At 37.3% G+C, this 14260-nt stretch overlaps 1 protein-coding gene across 1 annotated transcript in view; it reads right to left on the reverse strand.

The window, feature by feature from the left end:
* RNF17 (ring finger protein 17) overlaps positions 1-14260 on the reverse strand; it is a 49161-nt gene that overhangs the window by 1988 nt on the left and 32913 nt on the right. Inside the window, exons 27-35 of the mRNA XM_030477286.1 lie at positions 13857-13972; positions 13230-13537; positions 11847-12010; positions 10918-11037; positions 9701-9781; positions 8875-9000; positions 4221-4328; positions 2119-2275; positions 993-1128 (exon numbers count right to left, since the gene is read on the reverse strand). Of these exons, the coding sequence (XP_030333146.1) occupies positions 993-1128; positions 2119-2275; positions 4221-4328; positions 8875-9000; positions 9701-9781; positions 10918-11037; positions 11847-12010; positions 13230-13537; positions 13857-13972 (1316 nt within the window). The remainder of the gene's footprint in view (positions 1-992; positions 1129-2118; positions 2276-4220; positions 4329-8874; positions 9001-9700; positions 9782-10917; positions 11038-11846; positions 12011-13229; positions 13538-13856; positions 13973-14260) is intronic.

Raw genomic sequence — 14260 nt, forward strand, 5'->3', positions numbered from 1 at the left:
ATTACAACACTTGTGGAGGAGTCTCAAGTGCCTGACACAGATCTGAGCACAGGAATGCAAGAGCAAGTCACCACAGTGCAGGCTCCAAATCTGGTGCATCTGGAAAATGACACCTCCTTTGTGGTCCAAAGTGCTTCACACCCAGATATGCTTTAGACACACTGCTGGAAACAGGTACCTTAGTTTTATATTATCATCTTCTCATTCTTCTGTCTCAGACACAAGGGAATGGGGAAACTGAGCGGGAAAGTGCAACCCTGAAATAAAACACTCTTTCCTATGACCCTGTAGTCTGTGAAGCAGGGAATCTGTTCAAATCTCCATTTTGCCTCATCTTCAGCAAGGACCTGTAGGTTCCTCAATGAGTTCAAGAGCAAGTCAAGGTGATGAAGCAGTATATATAAAATGTGAAAATGCTTCCAGAGAGAAAATTCAGACAAGCTGGGGTGTTTGAGACACTTAGCTGACATCTGTGTGTCAGCACCAGGCAGAACAGGGATTTGAACTTTCATTTTCTACAGAAGCAGAACCAGTTGTGCCCCACTCACACACTCCCTTATCTTACTGCCCAGCTGTCTTCTGAGCAGACTGCAGTTGCACAGGATCAGAGGATTTGTTTGTACATCTGGAGGGCTCAACCCCTATTTTGTATAAGCTTCTTGGGTGCAAAAGCAGATATAAGCCTGAGCCTACTTTACAGGTTAAGTAACCTGAGAATCATGAACAAATTTCATATTATAATAGGCTTCTCAGAACAACCTGAGAAAGAGAAGCAGGTGCACAACCCCATACCCTGCAGACAGAAATTATTTAAATAGCCAACCAACTTTCTCTCCAACTGAAATTTAATGCTAAATTATTATATCTATAGTTATAGAAAAATAAGTAATAATAAACATAAACCACTTATTAGTATGTACATATTTTATAATGTAAGTGTATACACACATACGTATATAGATTTTACAAGCATTTTTTCCTTATGTATTTACCTGCTACTTGGGACAACTGAAAAACTACCGTAGTCAACAAACTGAACCAGGATCTTAACAGGGTCAGACTTCATAACGGAGAGGAGCTTTGCTCTATACCATAAACCATCCTGGTATTCTACAAGGCAAGGCATTTCTGTAAAAAGAAAAAAAAAAAACCTAACAACAAACCAACCACAAAACACCACAAAATATACTCACAGCGCAATACAAACTGACTGAGTTTGAAACTCCATTTTACTTTGTGACCAAGTTTTTGCATCTCTAATTCCTGCTACTATTTTGTTCTAGGTATCCTCCAATTCTCTCTGGACTCCACAATCATTAGTATGGAGTTTAAGTCAAGTTTCTCTGCCTCACAGGGCAATGATGAGAATTAACAGAAAACCACCTGGTAAAGATAGTGATCCAAACTGTTTAACATTTATACTTTTCAACTTCAACTAATCTGTATTTTTCAGTTAGTAAACAGATTGATCTGTAAGAGAATAGACAACAGTCTGGAAGACACAAGGCAGATGCTGCCTAAAACTTCAACCAGAATTTTACTAGTTGGTAGAACACCAGGTACTAGCAATAAGTGGTTTCTTCACAGAGTTTTAGACCCACATACTTCACGTTATTTCACGCACAACAACTGTGGACAAGAGAATGAAAGCCTATCTTTTCCCAAATGGAAAAGAATTAAAGTGAAGTGATGCTCTTTAGGGTTACGTAATTTCTAACTCTTGGTAACATGATTTTCTGTACGTAACTTGTGTCTCTTGAATATTTAATAGCAAGATTTTCAGTTACAGCTTCAGTGACAGTCACCTTAAGGGAAAAGTTTTATTACTGCCATACGCAATCTGAACTCAGTTCATCCACTTTAACACCATCAGAAGTGTGAGTTCTTTCCATCATTTTCCAGTGGAGCAGAATGACACAGAAGTCTCAATTTCATGAAAAGTAAAAAAAAGATATGAGTATAGTCTATCTTATGATTATAGTGTAGTGTTACTCCTTACTCACCAGAAGTTTTATTTAAAGATTCGTAGAAATACAGTTACTCTTATTCTTACAAAAGAATTTCAGGCTTTTTGCACACCCACATGAAACAACAGTGAAAATAAACACACTAACATACCTGTTTGGAAGTGTGTTAGAAGTGGAAAAGAGTTCACACTTTTATTGCACCACTTCAGGGCTTCATCAAGGCTCTCTAACCTCGAGTCACAGTTCGCATCTCCCCCTGTAGCAGGCTGCTTTATAAGGTTCTCCGAAGGATCAAGGCAAATATATACCTACCCAAAGAAAAGGCTCTCATATTACAAGTTTTTCAGATGACTCAGAATCTTCAAATTCCATCTGTGGTCAAGGATTATTAGAAGATTTCTGGTTCCCATCTTTATAAGGATCAGCACATCCTTGTTCCTCTTTCTTTCCTCAATTTATGAATAATTTCATACTTACAGATTTATTTCCCAAAAGCAGAACAGAGTCACGAATTATTAATGCCACATTTCAACATTAGAAAGTAAGAATGAAAGCAACACACATACTGGAGAATATGCCCACATAAGATTTCACAGCTGTCTCTCATTAGGATTCCTCCCTCCTGCTATTGATAAATAGTCTCACTCTGTAATATCAAACCAAAGATTAACTTTAAAGTTAATGAAAGAAGAATTTTTGAAATGGCGTTTTGTTTGCTATGCAAAGACATTCTATTCACCTATTTTATAATTGGGTCATCAGTATAATGCTGTAGGTTAGCAAAGGAAAGTTCAAACAACATGCAGAGGCAAATTAAAATCTATGTAACAGCTTCTAACTGAAATGCCTTTTTTACTTTTAAACAGAGCAATTTCAGAACATGATGATATTCTAATCGTAGTCCAAACAAATTAATGAATAGGTTACTATTTTTATTAAACTCAGCATTACAATTCACTAGCCAGGAAGAAAATTAATTGTAATTTTCTCATTTGTACACAAGATAAACTCCATCATGCAACTGCTACTTAAATCTACAGGAGTCTGAAGCAGCATCTAGTGTTCACAATTATATACCATGATCAAGAGTTCAAATCATTTGCACAAAAGGAACCAGAAAAATATTATAATGTTTCTCCTGTAAAAAAGGAAGCAGAATACATAATTTAGAAAAAGCCCTCTTCCAAGATACCTAAACACTTCCATCTTGTATTTAGTCAAAACAGTTGTATATTATAGAATCATAGAATCATTTAGGTAGGAAAAGACCTTTAAGATCACCGAGTCCAACTGTTAACCCAGCACTGCCAAGTCCACCGCTAAACCATGTCCCTTAAGCACCACATCTACAAGTCTTTTAAATACCTCCAGGGATGGTGACTCCACCACTTCCTTGGGCAACCTGTTCAATGCTTGACAAACCTTTTGGTGAAGAAATTCTTCCTAATATCCAATCTAAACCTCCCCGGCACAACTTAAGGCCATTTCCTCTTGTCCCATAGCTTGTTACTTGGGAGAAGAGACCAACACCCATCTTGCTATAACCTCCTTTCAGGCAGTTGTAGTTTTATAGCACTTTGGTACTATAAAACCTCTTATTTGGTTTACAGATTTACCAAAACAACGAACACTTGCACCAAGAATCCATTAAGAGTATGTTAGATTTTGTAACACCATCAGCTTCCCACCGCTTCCTTCTCTCCTATTTCATCATTCAACATTTAAAGTCCACGTAGGATTCTTTTATCTGATCAATGAACATTACATTCTGCCTTTTGCCTGGGAAACTACTTAGAAGGAAGCCGTGTGGGTTTACACAAAAATCAATGATCAATCATCGATCAAAGACAGTAAAATACAACTGTAACAGCCAGAAAATGTTCACATTACTGTATGTTCCAGTAATTTAATTTTTGGAGAATAAAGAAGAGGTAAGTTGTTACTGTTCCACCAACTTAAATCCAACAACCTGTTTGCTTATCATACAAGGTAAGTACCAAACTGCAGTATTCATAATTCTAAATATCCATTTTTTAGGGAAATGGCCAGTATTTATTTCTCTGCTGCTGCCCAAAAGGGTATTTCAAGTAGAGTTCATTCAGATAGTTGCTCTGCACAACCATCTGCATCAGTAACTCAGTAGCATTTTGCAACCTTACTAATACTTTTTGATATCACCTAAAATTGTTAGCCATGATTTCCTTTCACTGGCATGATGTGACTGCAATATATACAAGATGCTACAAAACGTACCTCCTTAGGGTTCACCAAGTGGGTAACTCTGACAGGGAAGGTATCTCCTGGAAGAGGTAGCAATGGTAACTTGTATGAAGGTGCAACAGGAACATCTCCAAGCAGCTCCTAGACCAAGAGAGACTTTACTCAAGCATCATATTTAGTAACAAAAGTGAAACTAGCTTTGGTATGATTTCTAGTTCAAAGGAGTTACCTAATAACAGTGTGTCCTTGATGCAAGAAATATTAATCAACATTTCCTTTCAATGCTGATTATGTTTTTAAAAAAGCCTCATCGAAAACAGAACTAGTTAACACTTTTAAACATAAAAAAGATGTACCTTTGAAGTTGCCCTAGCGTACTGACTTGCTAATTTGATTGCTGTTAATTCAAACATGCATTAAATATGGAATTCCCTTTAAAGAGAGAAAATCAAGAGAGAACAACTAGAATAATCACAGCGAAGTGGCACAGATTAATCTGAATGCTGTGCCCAATGTTCCTGCAGTTTGCCAGAGCAAGTTATCCCTTAAGAGAAAGGCAAAGGATAATTAGCCACCAGAATTACCACTCCTTCAAAAAGGTAATGGATCTTGCAAAGTACAGATACATACTGTTTCAGTAACACAGCATGCTCCAGTGTGTCTTCTTCTACAAATACATATTTTTATAGTTTGAATTCTGTACGCCATTAACTCATTTGCTTCATGACAAAATAAACCTTAGTGCATTGAATTATGCCTTTCTAAGGATGTATAGCATGTAGGTCAGCTGGACTGTAGGTCAGGAATACAGCTCCTATTCTGGCTTGTACTTCGATAGGGCAGGTAACAAATGGTACCATTTCTCTAAAATACTTTTTAATTTTTACATATGTACTTGGTAAAAAGTTTTCCTTATGCCCAGAACAAGAGAAGTGGAAGCAACCAGATAAATCTAACTGCAAAATGAAACAATAAATTCTGACCCTTTCTTCCCCCTGCATGATCTCATATAGAATACAGTACTAAAAATCATTATGTTCCTTATACTTAACAGGGAAAACAGAGTGCTTCCACTGAAAATATGTACACCTGAGATTAAGAAAAAAAAATTATCTTGACAAATGTTAGTAAAGAAAGGATGTCTAACTACATCATAGATACATACACACTAAATGCCAGATTCCTGCAAACAAATCAGGAACACTGTGACAGGCCACCTGACTACAACTGGCTTTAAATTGGACTTAAATTCCAGCTCCTTCCCAACTGAGCACTATACACAGCTGAGCTGGGTATCCTAGCTAGCTCTTGTGCGTCTCTTTGAAATAAAAACTGCATTTGCGTTTTTGTTGTTACAGACTTTCCTTATTGTCAGATTGGTTACTGCTAGATCTACCATGCTTAGGCACAGACAGTCCAGTTGTAAATACTGATACTAAAAAGATGTTCTGCCAAGCCATCTCTCGGAGTTACCTATTTCAAGCAGTTATCACTCATCCTTTCTGCCTTTGTGTCTGTTCTTTAAAAACCTAAAAAAACATTCCTTATGACATCTGTAAAGCCACAGCAGAAATGACGTACTCTTAATACATAATTTACACATCACATAATGCTGTATACTTAACAAGGCAACACAAGAGTGCTTCTCAGCAGGAAGAATTTCATCCAAACGACGTAAATGGTTAGCTGCAGTGCAGTGTGTTATGTTGTACTTCCTTCTCTACCACATGCAAAGCGTTGTTTATGAACAGCCTACATGAGCCCACCCTGTAGTGTGAGGCATTAAAGACATCTTCAGGATGATGAAGACCTGAAGACCTATCAGGATGATGACCTATCATCCTTCATCACCTTCAGGATGATGAAGACCTACCAAACTTCATCTGATGATAGCCTGGCAAGTCTCAGATTCTGTATTCCCCTGAAACAGACAAGGTATCTTAAACTTTACTCTCATATTGACAAAAGGAAAGCAGAAACGGCTTTCTATCTAGGTGTTTGCAAAATGTTTTTCCACTAGTCTTGTTGCAAACATCAGTGACAGAACAGGTCTTCTTGGTGTCAGGGATGGTGGGATTTATGACCCACACGGCTGGCCTTCCAACGCACTTCTACAGTCATCTGACAGCCCTGTCCTTTATCCAGATAAATCCTGATAAATTCCTAACAAGGAAACAGCAGCTTAGGATATCTGGTAGGTCTTTCAGTCATATAGATCATTGGTTTTAGAGGAAATTAACTGCCTGTTTAAAAGTAGGGAATGGGGACAGGAGGAGTAAGCCTTCCTCCAAGCTGAAGTGCCAAACCGCATAGCAATCTCTGGTCTAGAATTTGGCATGATGCATGCAGTAGGGCAATGCAAGATGCAGCATCTGCTCTTATCTAAACGAAAGTCCATGCAGAATCAAGAGGTGGAATTAGCCCTTTGTACACTGCTGTTTCTGCCTAAAGATTTCACTCTCTGCCTGAAAAGACAGTGCTAAAATTGCTGCTGAACAGCTCCTGGTGATGCTGAAAGTGTTCAGATGACAAGTCAGTAACATCAAGAACAACTTTGCATGAAATCTTTGCAGCATTGTCTGTTTTCGCAGATTATGAATTTAAAATCTGCAGACTTCAAGTACCTCACTGTAATGAGGCTGATATGCAATGCAGTTAAATAAAAAAGAAAAAAGTCTGTATAAGGAATTTTTGAACTGATTTTGGTTTAGATGGTTGGAAACGGTGCGTAGTCAACTGCTGTAGAAAAAATATATATAAAAATTGTTAGTTTAGCCCTAGCTCAGAATGAATAGATTAAAAACATGTGTGTTAAATGAAGCAAGGTCATAGTACCCCATGCCTGATTCTATGAGCACAAGGCAGCACCTGGCTACTCAGATATGACTCACAGTGGTAGAGAAACAAACAAAACCAACCAACCAAACCCCATCTCCCAAAGAGCCAAATAAAAAAATACCACGGTATAATGGTCTTGTATACATAGCTAAGTATGCAAGTGCATATGTTGTGTGTATACACACAAACACACGTGTGTACACATACACCCAGAATGAGATCCACTGCTGCAAGCTCACCACACCTGGGGTTCTGGTGTATTCCCCAATACCCTACTGCCTACTAGGGAATTTTCTGGCTAATGTCTAAGCTAGGATTGTTGTCATATGGAAACAAAGACCAGCTCCTAAACTCACCTGTGCAGCTCAACACAAATGCACCTCATAGACAATACTACACTCTGCAGCAAGACACAGGTGTAGTGGGCTCTGCTTCAGCAGCTTATTACCACTACTAATAGAAATACAACACTCACATAGTCCTTATCAGATTACTTACCTGAAGTTAATTAAATGAAGTTACAAAGCTATAAAATAAAAAAAAATATATAATGGCTATTCTATACATAATAATAGTATCCTTCAGTCAACACAGTGTATCAGTTGGCTTCTGAAGATGGCTGCTTAACCTCTACAGTTAAACCCAGAACTGATAATGTCTGAATGTTCTCAGAGGTACTTGCTTCCCACTTCCGCTATTCCTAAGGTTCTGTTTCTGGAACCAGCTTGAGCTCCTTTGCTCCTTTTATGGTCCACAACTGAACACCTTTGATATTAATTTTCCTACAAATTGTTCTGAACCACTTATTCCTGGAATGGATTTGCTTAATGCTACTATTCCTTGCAGAAAGCATTCCAGGCTTTATAAATGTTTCTTGCTTACAACCTTCTTACATGGTTTTATGATTATTTTATGCAATGGTTTTCCAAATTGCATTTTTATTTCAAGGGTACAACCTCATTTTAAGATCCACATTTAGTCTGGTGAAAGTTCTGTGTCATGTGGTGACTTTATGAAAATGCGGCAAGAGACCGATTTACAATTAGGTTTTCTACAGTTCCTAAGTTCTGATACACAGATTTTTCTAACTGCATCACAAGCCCACTGGGTACGTGCCAAGACTTACATCAGCACTGACAGCAGCATACTCCATATTGTAAAATGATTTTCTGAAGCAGAGACTCATGTTGGAAAGAAAAATACACTGGCGGGCTTAAACAGAATTAAGAGAAAAATACAACAAGCCCTTAGTAATTTAAATAAACCTGATCCTCGTATTTCAAGGGAAAAAAACCCAGAGAAAATACCTTTTTTTTTTTCTGTGTGCGCGTGTGTGTGTTAAGACATTGAAGTTTGGTGAAAATTTCAATCCTCCTCTAAGGAACACCAAACGGATGTCCCAGACACTTGGAATGAAAAGCCTGGGTAACTCCCTTAGGTATTACTAGGTTTATGTTGAAATACTTGATTGAATTTTTATTCCTTATCACTTTTGAGTATCTCCATACTTGGATATATTTCTATGATTAACTAATCCCTTCAAGTGATAAAAACATTACACTATTCCTACCACAAAATGTAATGGGACTTTAAACAGAAATGCAAAAATCTCTTTTCAGTAGGGAATCCAAGAACAAACTCCATGCTATTCCATACAATCTTGTCAACACATCGCATGTACACTTATACTACAGCCTTACTGCTGTTTACATCACAAAACTCTACAGAATTATAAAAAGAAACAACAATTCATCAAAGGTCACCACAAACAACTGAATAATCTTTTTAATGTCAGAATAGCGACAGCAAAAGACATGCTAACACATAAAACCACACAGATGAATCTCACCAGCTCTTTCATGTCCTGACAATCTTCAGCAACACAGTACTTCTGGTATGCCATGAAGGAAGAAAGCGACACTCCTCCAAAATACAGGCTGATAGACAATTTGCCCCATGGGTTATCTGGTAATTCCTACTTACACAAGACAAAATAAAGATTATAACAGGAATAGCATGACTGAGGTTTTAGACACAGTGACCAGGAAATTCAAACCTGTCCTTCCTATACACACCATACCCATCCATCAGAGATACAAAACCATTAAGGATGGCTATTAACACCAGTTATGACACAAGTAGGAATATATTTATTTCTGGAATGGCAGCACTGACAACTCACTCCTAACAGGGAAATATTACCCCATGTTTGCTCACTTAGCACTAAAACCTTCCCTTTTACAGTTTGTCATTAGAAATTACGCTATATGAAATCACAGGGTTTCAGACAATACAGATTATGTGTTTCTCTGTAATGTTAATATATTTATTTAAGCATGTCCATAGTTAATTATGCCAAATGTTAATAACTTGAATTTAGAAGAATGTATGTTATTGGTTGGTAGGTTGCTTCTAAAAATGACTACACATGATACAAACAAGGACCAAAAAATATTAATACTTCTAAAGGGACACATTTAAGGCCTGAAAACTATAATAGAGTAATTGGAGAAATAACTTTAGTTTTGGGTTTTGTTTCGTATAAGAAATACATCTACTGCTATACTACTTCACCTATTACTCCTAAGTTAAAAAAAAAAAAGGGAAGGAGAAAAACCCCCGAGAGAACAAAAAGCCTTGTTCCACAGCTACCATCTATGAATAAATTAAGCTACCTGAACATGTATTTCAACCTCTTCATTTGTAAGTAGTCCTTGAAGGCAGTCTACTGCATCCTGCTGCCAAAAATTTCCAATCTATTTGGTGAAAAGCAAGAAGCCCCCACACATTAAGATGCTGTCAAGTGATACTCTTACCATTCTTAACACAGAAAGAGGAAAATACATGACCATCACTGAAAAACTTATTTGAAAACACACATCATTAGTTTTGTCTAAAACAGTTTAAACATTATCTGCTATTTGGTACACTAAAACTAGCTGTGTGACTAAGCTGACCAGCAATTTTCACGTCTCGAAGTGGCTTAGAATGAGATGCTGCTTGCCAAGTCTAACCTTTACCATATGCAGAATAATGCATGTGTGCACAATTACCTGAAGCATAACCCAAAGATACAGAATTACCCCTGAAGATAAAACTTAACAGACAACAGAAAACACAGGATACTTTAAATATTTCTTTTATTCCCTGCAATATCTGTCTGTCCCCCAACCTGTAGGCTTATAAACCCACCTTTCTCAATCTATCAGTTGAACTGTTTCCAGCAGTAAAAAGGTTTTCTTTAAAAATAAGTTTAAAAGGAAGCTAGTCATTTCACAGAATCACAAACTGGTTGAGGTTGGAGAAGGGACCAACCAGGGGTCATTTAGTCCAACCTCCCTGCTCAAGCAGGGTCACCTACAGCATTTACTAAATGCACCATTCGAGTTTGAGTAAGATGTGATGATACGTGAAGATGTTATTTACATACCAATTACTAACAAAACCCCCTAGTATAATTCCCATATACTATTTAGCCTAACAGTTTCCCGCACAGCTAAGTTGAGAATGACAGAAACACTTTTGCAGGACTTGAAGATTTACAACTTTCTGGCAATTTTGCATTAAGAAATCCAGGCCTTACTTCTTGCAGCTGCTACTGGAAAATGAACTACCACTTCAGAGTATCATCCTGCCAACTACTGCAGTGTCCTGTCTCACAAAGATTTAATTCCAGTGACAGCTGGAATGGTCACTTCATAAAGCAATCTAGAAGCTCTTGATAATTGGCTCCCTGGCTGACATGACCCTCACCAGCTATTCTATGAATCCTTGTTGGCAAGAAAAAATTCTAGCAACTAGTCTCAACCTTTATATAGCTAAACAGTGTACTGATTTAAGTATCTACTGCTTCAAGTAGATAAAAACCCTCTCTGAGTTTACCATTACTCACTGGTATTGTCTTGTAGAGCTGACATGGTATGCAAAATGGAGGAATATCAGTATACAATGTAGTTGGATACAGATGACACTGAGGAATCCTCTCTATACAACCATGGTCTATGTACTGTACCTATATGAAAAGAAAAGCTTTCCTGAAATAATTCCTGGTTTTTAAGTCAACTTTTATAAGAGAAAGCATTCATTTACAGCACTCATTTCTCTAGAGGAATAAATAATAGTTTGCTGGTAAGTAGGTGATGTGACAAAATAGAAATGAAGGAAAGGATTAAAAAACTGGTATGGCAGGTAAATTCAGTCTCTAAACTTGTCTGGCAAGATACCTTAACTTTTGCGTAATAACCTACAACAGTTTAAAACTGAAAGAACTAAAAAATGTGTGAACTAGGATAGTGTCAGACATGCGAATCTACATTTAGAAAGCATGAGCAGACTCAAGAGTTTAGATAAATTTAACTCCTAGTTAGAAAACGTAGCTCTGTATTTGTGCAGCAGAAAGAATTAAAACCAGACAGCCACTACTTTGTGGGTGGGGGGAAGCTAAACCTAAGTGTTTTCAAAGCCTTCCACATATGCTAACAACAAAGAAAGAAAAAAAACCTAAAAGGGATTCCTTCCGGGTGATCAAGGGTAGTTTTTAACTTAACATTTATCATCACCACAAAAACTATGGGAAACATTGTGACGACTGAAATAAGTAGATACAATTCATTTTTAAAATAAATGCAGAAATCACGACACTCATCACACTTGATGAGCAGAATGAGCATCTGGACAAGCAGGTCAGCTGAATGAAAAAAGGTGTGATCGTAAATTTATTTTAGTCTTATTTGCCCTTTTTTCTTAACATACATGTGCATGAACATGTTCATCGTGTCCACGCACGCACAATCCCCCCTTCCCTCATATAACTGAACTTACCTGGAGTGTACTACCAGAGAGTTCTACAATTTTACCTCGATACCACATGGTATCTGATCCTCTTACAACACAAGCTTCTCCCCTTTTCCAGCAGTAGGGTTCCAGAAGACCAAGGCATTTGAACTTACTTTGTATTTCAGTCATCAATTTACTTAGTTCAATTTCTGGGCAGTGGGGGAGAATAATAAAAAATAAAAAAGATAAAACAATAAAATTCTGTAACTTATTGGTGCAAATCATTTCACTCACTAAACCCCAGCGGATTCAGGTGAAGACATGTATGAACATAAAACATACATGCTGCTCCAAAAATATTTTCTAACACTGATAGAACATGTATGTTCAATGCCTAGCATATGCAAACAAGTTTCTATTTAAAACAAGTAGTAAACTGCACTTTCAATTGTGAAACCATTAGTAATTCTGGACTACAATCTCAGAGACGAAGGGTCTACAAATTTTGCAACTGACACCTTGGCAGCGCTAATACAAAAGCCTCTCCATGAACAAGACAAAAGATTCCCAGAGACAGTGGCAGGACATCACGGAAGAACACAAACCAAACACGTGTTCAGAAGACCCTCTTCTGCTGTGCGTCAGTCTACAGCAACAACTGCAAGAACAATACAGTCTCGGGCAAATGGCGTTACTGTACTTTGAATGTCAAAGTCTTATGATATGATCTAATAGTTAAATGGACTTGTAGAGTGAAAAAAAAATGTTCTCATATATCAGATGAAAATGTACCTTTTTCAACCAGTATATACAGAAAATATTAAGAGATACAGAATTTAACACAGCACAAATAAAGAGCCCAAGGAAACTGGGTGCTTGCTCACACTAAAAGAAAAAGAAACAACCAACCCAGTAATATTTGAGAACCAGGCTAATTTCCAAGAATCTTTAGGACATCTTCATTACTCTTGGTAAAACGTATCACAATCTCAACACTATTAAAAAAAAAAAAAAAAAAAAAAAAAAAAAAAAAAAAAAAAAAAAGCACTTGCTGCTTTACCCAATACTGCCTGAAGAGGAAAGGCAAGTAACCTGCCCAGCTTAGGGTTTTTTGATTTCTTGGGAGGGTGGAAAGAGAGGAGAGCTGGTTTTGTTGGCTTTAAGGACAGGACACTGCCTCCTGGGGATCTGGGTTTCCTCTGCTGGACCTCTCCCCACTGCTGCAGAGCAAGGGGTGCACAGCCACGTACCCCTCACCCCCATGCCAAATGCCTTATCACCTTCCAACAGCAATCCTCCCAACAGGAATCTTCCAGAACTGCATTCTCATACAGAATGCATGTACTAGAACACATATCTGGTATACTCTGATATACCAAAGCTATCGGATTAACAGACATAAATGCATTTTCTTCTATGCAATCTTACCAGATGATTTGGGTATTATATAAATAGTTCCATCATGTCCAATGGAGCTTACTATAGCTTGAAAAACTTTTGCTTCAGGTATAACAGGGGATTTATATACTTCATCGATTCCTGAATGAAGCACTGAGTTGTATGTTTTGTATGGTATTTGTTCATGCTCAGAAACAGTGATGTTTTCCTCTGGAGCAGGGCTGTTTCTTGCACATACAGTTTTGGAATTGCAACTATCCAGTCGTGTGTTCTCTTGCTTTAAATGTACTTTAAGATGTTTCTTGGAGACTGAGCAAGCCACATCAGCTTTATCAGATCTAGCAGATTCAATCAAATCATATCAACATATTAACTGACAAAGAACTTGAAAAGTGAAAAAGAATGAATACAAGTGGAAAAAACACATGAAGATGGCAAATGCTTCTTAAAATACTATCAAACATCTTATCTACCAACCTGGAGAACAGAAACATGCAATGAATACAATTAATAATGTTATACTCAAGTAAGTTCACTAAATATGGCATTCTGTTGCTAAACATTCTGTAGAGGACAATTCAAATTTTTGTTTTATTTATTAGCTTATCATGATGTGGATTTGGGAGTCTGAAAGAACATAAAGAAAAGTATCCAAACCTTCTGTTTCTAGAAGCCAAACCCTTTTTAATAAGGTGTTCTGAAATATCAACCAATTCTCCTGCTTCATCCTTGCAAAGAATTTTCACAGGCAATGCACAAGCCCCATCACTTTCCTGGAAAAAAATGAGAGAGCAGGACAACATACTACAATACGTATTTCCTCTAAACTGCAGGTATATTTTTTTATTTCATTGGTACTAACTGCAAATCAGGTGTCGTTAAACAACTGATACCCACATCAGAAGACACAAAGTTTATTTAATCCATGTCACAGTTCCCCTCATTTTACCAACTGTTCTAAAGATGACATTAAAAAAAGTAACAGAACAAAACCCTGCTTCTTCCCTTAGCTGTTTTATTAGAATGAACTGCCAAACATTTGTTTTCCTCAGGCAGGAGCT

The sequence above is a fragment of the Strigops habroptila genome, chromosome 2 (genome assembly GCF_004027225.2).
Source record: "Strigops habroptila isolate Jane chromosome 2, bStrHab1.2.pri, whole genome shotgun sequence".
Taxonomy (NCBI): Eukaryota; Metazoa; Chordata; class Aves; order Psittaciformes; family Psittacidae; genus Strigops; species Strigops habroptila.